The sequence below is a fragment of the Brassica napus genome, unplaced genomic scaffold (assembly GCF_020379485.1).
Source record: "Brassica napus cultivar Da-Ae unplaced genomic scaffold, Da-Ae ScsIHWf_1829;HRSCAF=2465, whole genome shotgun sequence".
Lineage (NCBI taxonomy): Eukaryota > Viridiplantae > Streptophyta > Magnoliopsida > Brassicales > Brassicaceae > Brassica > Brassica napus.
The window spans coordinates 1787-12845 of NW_026015246.1; the positions used below are offsets into that span (position 1 = coordinate 1787).

At 32.6% G+C, this 11059-nt stretch overlaps 1 protein-coding gene across 1 annotated transcript; it reads left to right on the forward strand.

Annotated features, from left to right (window-relative positions):
* Positions 1 to 320: 320 nt before the first annotated feature.
* LOC111212145 (UDP-glycosyltransferase 79B5-like) lies at positions 321 to 1963 on the forward strand. The gene has a single exon (XM_022713572.2). It carries the CDS (start codon positions 409 to 411, stop codon positions 1765 to 1767), a length of 1359 nt encoding a protein of 452 aa, XP_022569293.2. The 5' UTR covers positions 321 to 408; the 3' UTR covers positions 1768 to 1963.
* Positions 1964 to 11059: the final 9096 nt, after the last annotated feature.

Sequence of the window (11059 nt, forward strand, 5' to 3'; positions counted from 1 at the left end):
AAAAAGAAATAAAAAATTACAATATTAAGGGCATTACTGCCATTTTAAAAAAAATTAGTCTAATGGGACATAAAGTAGTATACATTAGTATAAAAGGACATAGTTACCATTTTTTTGCTCTAAAAAAACAATTTTTCCTACATTCTTTAACAAATGGCATATCCAATCCACCTACCACGACCACCAAACCTAAGTAATCCTAATTAATAATGGCAATTAACGTTAAAAACGAGTAAATTACTAGATATATCCAATCCACCAACCACGACCACCTAACCTAACTAATCCTAATTAATACATTCTTTACCAAATAGCATATCCAATCCATCATAAAATAAGTGGCATAGCTTCTATAATTCGAGGGGAAAAGGTTCAAAACAAATTTCTTCTTTTTCCTCTCCTGAGAAAATGGGGTCAAAGTTTCATGCATTTATGTACCCCTATTTTGCTTTTGGTCATATGATCCCATATCTTCATCTAGCCAACAAACTAGCTGAGAAAGGTCATTACATAACTTTCTTGCTTCCCAAGAAAGCTCAGAAACATCTCGAATCTCTCAATCTGTTCCCAGAGAGCATTTTCTTCCACCCTATTACTCTTCCTCCTGTTGAAGGTCTGCCCGTTGGTGCAGAGACAGCCTCAGACCTCCCACCAAACCTGACTGGGAAAGTCATATCCGATGCCATGGATCTCTTACGCGATCAAATCGAAGCAAAGGTTTGTGCTCTGAAACCAGACCTAATCTTTTTCGATTTAACTCCTTGGGTTCCAGAAATGGCGAAAGAGTTTGGAGTCAAGAGTGTGAGTTTCCAGATCGTATCTGCAGCTTGTGTAGCTATTGCTCTTGCACCTGGTGTTGAATTAGGGTTTCCTCAACCGTCGGGTTATCCTTCTTCGAAGGTGGGGTTACGTGGGCACGACGCTAACCTCTATTCTATCTTCATGAACTCCCACAAACGTGTTTTTAGCCGGATCATTACAGGGATTAAGAACTGTGACGTAGTTTCCATTAGGACATGCGCGGAAATCGAGGGTAAATATTGCAGTTTCATCGAGAGAGAATGTCAGAGAAAAGTTTTCTTGACCGGTCCAATGTTCCTTGAGGCAGAAGAAAATAGTGTTAAACCACTAGAAGACCAATGGAACCGCTGGTTAAACGGATTTGAACCTGGCTCGGTAGTGTTTTGTGCTTTGGGCAGCCAAACCATTTTAGAGAAAGATCAGTTTCAAGAACTCTGTTTAGGAATGGAGCTAACTGGTTTACCATTTCTTGTAGCGGTTAAACCGCCAAGAGGCGCATCAAAGATTCAAGAAGCGTTACCACAAGGGTTCGAAGAACGGGTTAAAGGGCGTGGTATCGTTTGGGGAGGATGGGTGGAGCAACCTTTGATATTGTCTCATCAATCAGTTGGTTGCTTTGTTAACCATTGTGGATCCGGTTCAATGTGGGAATCTCTGGTTAGTGATTGTCAGATTGTGTTTATTCCTCAATCAGGTGATCAAGTTCTTACCGCAAAACTGTTGAGTGAAGAGTTCGAAGTTTCTGTGGAAGTGCAAAGAGAAGATTCTGGATGGTTCTCCAAAGAGAGCTTGAGAGAAGCAGTTAAATCTGTGATGGATAAAGACAGTGAGATTGGAAATATAGTGAAGAGGAATCATATGAAACTGAGAGAGACTTTGGCTTGTCCGGGGCTGTTGAGTGGTTACGCTGATAAGTTTGTTGAAGCATTGGAGAATGAAGTCAGCAAAACAAGTTATTCTTCTTGAATTATATACTATGTTTTTTTTCCCAAACATTGATTGGGTTGTTTTATATTATTCTCTTGGTTTTTATCTGAGATCATCCACGAGCATTTTTATAAGCTTAGTTTCAGTTTTTCTTAGTTTAGCTTCAAAGTTGTTTGTAGCGATCCGTTAAGCTTTAGATTCCAAAGCTCTAAAAAAATACTTGACTGTTCTTAAATAGGCACTCAATGTATTCTCCTAATTTTTTTACCTATAAAATAGAGATATGTTTTCCTTAAATATATTCCTCTATCTTTACTTCTAAAAATAATGTTCTCAAAAGATTCTATTTTAATTTTATAAAAAAATAGTATTTATTTATGAAAGTTGATAATTAACCCTATTTACTTTTAACTTTTACAAAATTTTCATAAAATAATGACTTTGTTTAAACTAAAGTTTCCTTGAAAAACTTTTATGTAAATAAAAGTGTGATTATATTTTTATAAAAACTGCATTCTTCTAAAAATAGTTCTTTTGGTTGTAACTATAAAATTTTAAAGTTAAAACTATTTTAAAAATAAAATAAAAAAGTATAACTCTATAATAGAGAATTCATATTTTTTTTTGCCTCTATCTTTAGATCTATCTTTAGAGGAATGAATAAAAATAGATTAGAGCACCTTTTCTTTTATTATAGCATTTAGATAAAAATGACAATGAGCTAGAGATGCTCTTAAGAATTAAAATCCTCCAAAGTTTAGATGAGCAAAATGATTGTGGATGCCCACATTTACGGATGTTGAAAGGGGTAATTACTCATAGGTTAAACTAAAACTATAAAATGATAGACAATGTTTCATCCTTCTAAAATTAATTGGGCTAAAGATGGGTAGTATATTTGTAAGTGGTTACATGAGACAAATTGGACATTAAGATCCAAAGTTATTTCATTTTTTCGTAATAAGCAGAGATGCTCATACCACCGCAGTTGTCTGGAGTTGAACACATTAAATTTCAATTATTGAACTTTTGGTGCTTTCACAAAATATAAATTCAGTGTTATCATCTTTGTAGTTCTTTCGCAACTGGAGACAAATATAGAATGGATACAAGTATAAGAAGAGTCACCGGCAATGAGCAAGATGTGGTTTTATGGGGAATGTAGTATACAACTAAAGATTTTTTTTCATAAAAGCGGATTGTCAGAAGAGTTGTATGCTTAAGGTGGATATTCGGAAGGTCTTTGATACGGTCTACTGGAATTTTGTGCTAAATATTTTGAAATCTCAGGGGTTTCTGCCTCTGTTTATTACATGGATCAGATAATGCATCTCCTCTCCTCGGTTTTCAGTTGTGATCAATAGAGAGCTAGCTGGATTTTTTACGAGAAAGAAAGGGCTTTGCCAAGGCGGTTCAATCTCTCTGTATTGTTTATCATGGTGATGAAGGGACTGTCTAGAAGGCTTGAGCTCATGGCTGATGCAGGCTCCATCAGATTGGACCCACAATTCAACTCCAAAGATCACACATTTTCTCTTTCAGATGACTTATTGGTATTATCAGACTAATCAAATTTCATATATTGATCTTAGTTTTCGCATCTCGAAGGCATTAGTTATGTATTGTGACAATATCAGTTCACTTCATCTCTCTCACAATCCACAAACACCAACGTACTAACCATATTGAAATAAATATTCATTTTGATCAAGATAAAATAGTTATGTGATAAGTTTGGGTACTACATATTACATATACCTTCTTCACACCAGTTTGTAGATATCTTCACGAAATATCTTCGTTCAATATTTTAATGATTTTCGACTAATCTTACTATCTTTAGCCGGATGATGTAATTCTAGAAGTTGATCGAATATATATATTATGTTAGTAACAACTTTGTTTATATATTGTTTTGTACTATTTGACTCCCTTATTTTTGTGTTACAAACTTGGCTATTAACTCTCGTAAATAAGACTGCAAGGTCTTTCTAAAGAGATCTATGTTTTATTAGTTGTTCTATTCCGGTCTGATTATCCAGACCACCTCTAGTTTGAGTAATATAATGGACTTTCGTTGTAAAAAAAAAACTATCGTAAATAAATAAGAATGTTTTCCTCAAGAGATATTAATCAAATTTCATATATTGATCCAGCTATTGGTTTTAGAATTTTTTTTTAAATATATATAATTCTGAATTTCCTAAACGGAGTGCAACTTTAGTCTTGTAAAACGCATTTTGTAATCAAAAGTTAATCAGATCAGTCTGTCTTAACATTTTAGAAACTATTAGTTTTTTTTTTTTTTGACGTCGAAAGGCTATTCTATTACTCAAACTTGAGGTGGTCTGGGTAACCAAACCGGAATAGAACAACCAATAAAACATAACTCCCTATGGAAGGATCTAGCAGTCTTAGCCAAAAAATCAGCCGTCTGGTTACGTGCCCGTGGGACGTGAGCGATTTTAAAATCCGGAAAGCATATCTGTAGCGTCTCTATCCTCTCCAATTCCGTCGCAAAGCTTGGCCACGCCTGAGGTTCCTTCACCATTGCTATCAGTTCCTTACAATCTGTCCCGAAGCTCTGGCAGTTCGAATGTTGCAGCATATTCTCCATCGCCCATCGCAGTGCCTCTACTTCCGAGTGCAAAGCTGATTCCCGCCGAGTGAAATTCCTTGTCCCCATAAGCTGCACATTCCCAGACCCATCCATCCACACCCATCCGCATCCACTAAAGTTAGCAGAAGATGTCCAAGATCCATCTAGCAAGCAAATATTTCCCAAGCTTATGGCTTGGGGCTCCTCATCTGTATTAGCTTGTGTTACAGGTTGTACCACTTCCTTAGCATCAAACCAGGCTTGACATTCGCTCTCCGCATGTCGGACTAACTCCAAAGGATCTCGATCTATGCCCCTGAAGAGTTTCTCATTCCTAGCCTTCCAAATGTACCATATTATCCAGGGATAAGGGTCTCTATCACGATCAGGCTCAAGAATGCTATTTTTCCTCCAAAAGAGATAGTCCATATTCGTGTAGATGCTTGATACTGGAAAGATGTTCGGGCTTGTCGGAGTCGAAGCTAAAGACCAAACTTGAAGAGCTGGCGGGCATTCAAAAATTGCATGTGTGACAGTCTCCTCTGCTTCTCCACATCGTGGGCAGTAGTTATCACATCTCATATTGCGTCTTACCAGGTTCCTTGTTACTGCCACATGACCAGTTAACAATTGCCATATAAGGTGACATATTTTCGTAGGAGCCTTCAGTTTCCACGCAAACGCTTGGAGCTTGGTAATACTTGGGTCCAAAACTTCCCTTTGCTCTGTTTTATTCAACAAATTCTGAGCCACCCAATATCCAGACTTGACCGTGTACTGACCATTCCTTGTGAAGTTCCAGCAGTAAGAGTCACGACGATGAGTTGAGCTTATGGCCAAACTCCTAATGAGTGGTATGTCATCAGGATGAACATAGTTCTCCAGTAAGCCCACATCCCAATCCTTCGATTCTTGATTAATAAGATCGCTTACTCGCATATTAGGATGCATCACTGGTGCCATTGGGGCAGCTGGCCTCGCGGGATTCGTTAGAAACTATTAGTTTATAGATGCAAAACAGCTCATTTTCACATAATGTGCCCATTTAGACCTCTAATTTCAAGTCCGTTTTAACATTATTAAGTCTGCTAATTCGAATGTGTTTGTTATTGTATGTAAATCATAGAAAAAAAAGTAATTGGATGATAGTCCAGGTAATATTTTATGAATAATGGTTGTCATCTATCTAGATTCACATTCAGATCTCAGCATAACTTCAGTTTAAACAAATGAAGTCAGTAGGACCCTAGTAAACAAATAGAAGTGGCGTAGCCGAAACAACGAATTATTTTAAAATAAATCCTAGGAAAATACAAAATAGATTTTTCTTTTTTTTGGTAAAAAGTTAAATAATACAAAGTAGATTCTTTGACTATGACTATCCGACAAAATCAGTGGAGATGAAAGAAACCGATGTGGATCCAACGCAAGGTCCAAACATCCATGTTTGGTACTGGTGTTGTATATCATGACATCAAATTTGCATACTGATATAAAAAATATTATACACATATATTTTAAATCATTGGTTGATGGGCAAGATTCTTATATCTATGAAAGAATAAAGTAAGAATCCAACCAGCATAAAATAAATATATTAATAGATAGAGATTCGATTGGCCTTTCCAAAATATTTGTCTCGGTTCATAATTTCGAAGAATATATTGGCAGAGTGAGATACAATTTTTTCAATAAAATGTATCTGCATGTTTGGTTCGTCAGACAAAACTATTCTCTGCACATGACATGGTGAGTCAGAATATGCCTACCTGCATCATCCATTATTTTGTTTTTTTTTATTAAAAAATGCATCACTTTTTAAAAATAATTGATTTTAAAATAACTAAACCAGACAAATGATGAAATGAATATAGTTTCGTCTAAATCTCCCAAACATTTAGACTAAAATATAGATTTTGAAATGATTAGCGAAGAATAGATAGAGAAGACTAAAAGATTGACATTCTTTTACTAAGTGCTTTCATATTTTCTTAGTTAGCAAGAAATAGTTGATATTGGAAAAAATGATGAGTTTAGAATTCTATATTAGCCACTAGAGGACACGAGTCCGATATCAATTGGAGCAAGAGCCAGGAGGAGAGCATTTGCAAAAGTGTTTCTCTGGACAAAACCTTCAACTACACAAAAGCTCGAAATCGGAAAGCAGAGAAAAAAAGGGTGGAACGAGCAACCACATTTCTCTGTGCCCCTAATCCTATGGTTTTAGTATCTTTGACTTTTGAGGCACCACATCTTCGAAATTTATAAGCTTTTCACCGACAATTATGAAAATTTAAATACCTTAACACCGCGTTATTAATTTTGTTGGACCAAACCATTTATCAAGAACACAGAAGCAGGGCCGTCTTAAACTCAGTCAAGACCCTGTTCAGAAAAAAAAACAAGGCCCTCTATAATAACCTAAATACTTTATGTTTTTTCTCAATAAAATATTGTTATAAAATATAATAAATACACACAATCTAATATATAAGTAGAAGAAAAATCTTTTAGTTTTATGATTAAAAACTTATGAAAACACCTTTTTGAGACTGAATTTTTCAACTTTTTTTTTTTGAGTTTTTTTGTATCTATAATTAGGAGTTATAATCTATATAAAAACTAATAAAGCAAAGAATCTGGATAGTCGTTAGAAAAAAGCCATAGACTCTTGATTTGATTAAACAAGTAGTTGGGGACTCTTCATTTTTCTTCTCGACAGAAGCTTAGACTAGTCTTTTTTGTTTGTGTTTACTATTTTTTGTAAAAATTATTGAAAAAATAAACATTTCTCTCCTTATTTATAATCACTAATTAATCATATTTTTCTTAAACATGATCAATTTAGAATTTGAACTTTCTAAAATTACATTGAATATTAAAACAAACACCGACAGCTATTATGTACTTTCCAAAATATATAATTGATATAAATGTTAATTACTTCATGAATTATTGCATTTTGTTGGTTATGTAAGCAAGATCAAATTTGTAATATATATTTATTGGTTAGTGAATAGAAAAATAAACTTAAATATAGTTATCTGATTTTTAAATTTATAACTATTATTACTATAACAAAAAAAATTATGGGCCCTCTAAAATTTTGGAACTAGGCATAAAAAATATTGTCATATTTTTGAAATTTTCTCAAATCTATGGGCTAACCCCTACAATATTGAGTTTTTGGTAAATACTTTTATACTGAAGCCTATAATCTTTAGTGTTGTTTTAAAATTTCTACCATATTCTACATTTGTATTAATGTATGCTAAACTCTTTTCATGGTAAATGAGCATCGTTCAATTGTTTTTATCAATTATTTAGTAAAACTTCATAATACCCCCTAATCGATGGAATAACCACTATAAAATTATTATTTTCTTGATAACGGAGAGCACAAAGGCTCCAAACCTCTTTGAACATCATCATATGTTAGTGCAGGATGCAACTAGGCATTAAAACAATATTGTCTAATTTTTTGAAATTTTTCTCAAAATCTATGGGCTAACCCCACAAAAATATTGAGTTTTTGGTAAATACTTTATATACTGAAGCCTATAATCTTTAGTGTTGTTTTAAAATTTCTACCATATTCTACATTTGTATTAATGTATGCTAAACTCTTTTTCATGGTAAATGAGCATCGTTCAATTGTTTTTATCAATTAATTTAGTAAAACTTCATAATACCCTCTAAATCGATGGAATAACCACTATAAAATTATTATTTTCTTGATAAACGGAGAGCACAAAGGCTCCAAACCTCTTTGAACATCATCATATGTTAGTGCAGGATGCAACTAGGCATTAAAACATATTGTCATATTTTTTAAAATTTTCTCAAAATCTATGGGCTAACCCTACAAAAATATTGAGTTTTTGGTAAATACTTTATATACTGAAGCCTATAATCTTTAGTGTTGTTTTAAAATTTCTACCATATTCTACATTTGTATTAATGTATGCTAAACTCTTTTTCATGGTAAATGAGCATCTTTCAATTGTTTTTATCAAATAATTTAGTAAAACTTCATAATACCCCCTAAATCGATGGAATAACCACTATAAATTATTATTTTCTTGATAAACGGAGACGACAAAGGCTCCAAACCTCTTTGAACATCATCATATGTTAGTGCAGGATGCAACTAGGCATTAAAACAATATTGTCATATTTTTCGAAATTTTCTCAAATCTATGGGCTAACCCTACAAAATATTGAGTTTTTGGTAAATACTTTATATACTGAAGCCTATAATCTTTAGTGTTGTTTTAAAATTTCTACCATATTCTACATTTGTATTAATGTATGCTAAACTCTTTTTCATGGTAAATGAGCATCGTTCAATTGTTTTATCAAAATTTATAAACTTCATAATACTCTCTAAATCGATGGAATAACCACTATAAAATTATTATTTTCTTGATAAACGGAGAGCACAAAGGCTCCAAACCTCTTTGAACATCATCATATGTTAGTGCAGGATGCAACTAGGCATTAAAACAATATTGTCATATTTTTTGAAATTTTCTCAAAATCTATGGCTAACCCCTACAAAATATTGAGTTTTTGGTAATACTTTATATACTGAAGCCTATAATCTTTAGTGTTGTTTTAAAATTTCTACCATATTCTACATTTGTATTAATGTATGCTAAACTCTTTTTCATGGTAAATGAGCATCGTTCAATTGTTTTTATCAATTAATTTAGTAAAACTTCATAATACTCCCTAAATCGATGGAATACCACTATAAAATTATTATTTTCTTGATAAACGGAGAGCACAAAGGCTCCAAACCTCTTTGAACATCATCATATGTTAGTGCAGGATGCAACTAGGCATTAAAACATATTGTCATATTTTTTGAATTTTCTCAAAATCTATGGGCTAACCCCTACAAAATATTGAGTTTTTGGTAAATACTTTATATACTGAAGCCTATAATCTTTAGTGTTGTTTAAATTTCTACCATATTCTACATTTGTATTAATGTATGCTAAACTCTTTTTCATGGTAAATGAGCATCGTTCAATTGTTTTTATCAATTAATTTAGTAAACTTCATAACTCCCTAAATCGATGGAATAACCACTATAAATTATTATTTTTTTGATAAACGGAGACACAAAGGCTCCAAACCTCTTTGAACATCATCATATGTTAGTGCAGGATGCAACTAGGCATTAAACAATATTGTCATATTTTTTGAAATTTTCTCAAAATCTATGGGCTAACCCTACAAAAATATTGAGTTTTTGGTAAATACTTTATATACTGAAGCCTATAATCTTTAGTGTTGTTTTAAAATTTATTTCTACCATATTCTACATTTGTATTAATGTATGCTAAACTCTTTTTCATGGTAAATGAGCATCGTTCAATTGTTTTTATCAATTAATTTAGTAAAACTTCATAATACCTCCCTAAATCGATGGAATAACCACTATAAAATTATTATTTTCTTGATAAACGGAGAGCACAAAGGCTCCAACCTCTTTGAACATCATCATATGTTAGTGCAGGATGCAACTAGGCATTAAAACAATATTGTCATATTTTTTGAAATTTTCTCAAATCTATGGGCTAACCCTACAAAATATTGAGTTTTTGGTAAATACTTTATATACTGAAGCCTATAATCTTTAGTGTTGTTTTAAAATTTCTACCATATTCTACATTTGTATTAATGTATGCTAAACTCTTTTTCATGGTAAATGAGCATCGTTCAATTGTTTTTATCAATTAATTTAGTAAAACTTCATAATACCCCCCTAAATCGATGGAATAACCACTATAAAATTATTATTTTCTTGATAAACGGAGAGCACAAAGGCTCCAAACCTCTTTGAACATCATCATATGTTAGTGCAGGATGCAACTAGGCATTAAAACAATATTGTCATATTTTTTGAAATTTTCTCAAAATCTATGGGCTAACCCCTACAAAAATTTGAGTTTTTGGTAAATACTTTATATACTGAAGCCTATAATCTTTAGTGTGTTGTTTTAAAATTTCTACCATATTCTACATTTGTATTAATGTATGCTAAACTCTTTTTCATGGTAAATGAGCATCGTTCAATTGTTTTTATCAATAATTTAGTAAAACTTCATAATACTCCCAAATCGATGGAATAACCACTATAAAATTATTATTTTCTTGATAAACGAGAGACACAAGGCTCCAAACCTCTTTGAACATCATCATATGTTAGTGCAGGATGCAACTAGGCATTAAAACAATATTGTCATATTTTTTGAAATTTTCTCAAAATCTATGGGCTAACCCCTACAAAATATTGAGTTTTTGGTAAATACTTTATATACTGAAGCCTATAATCTTTAGTGTTGTTTTAAAATTTCTACCATATTCTACATTTGTATTAATGTATGCTAAACTCTTTTCATGGTAAATGAGCATCGTTCAATTGTTTTTATCAATTAATTTAGTAAAACTTCATAATACCCCCTAAATCGATGGAATAACCACTATAAAATTATTATTTTCTTGATAAACGGAGAGCACAAAGGCTCCAAACCTCTTTGAACATCATCATATGTTAGTGCAGGATGCAACTAGGCATTAAACAAATATTGTCATATTTTTTGAAATTTTCTCAAAATCTATGGGCTAACCCCTACAAAAATATTGAGTTTTTGGTAAATACTTTATATACTGAAGCCTATAATCTTTAGTGTTGTTTTAAAATTTCTACCATATTCTACA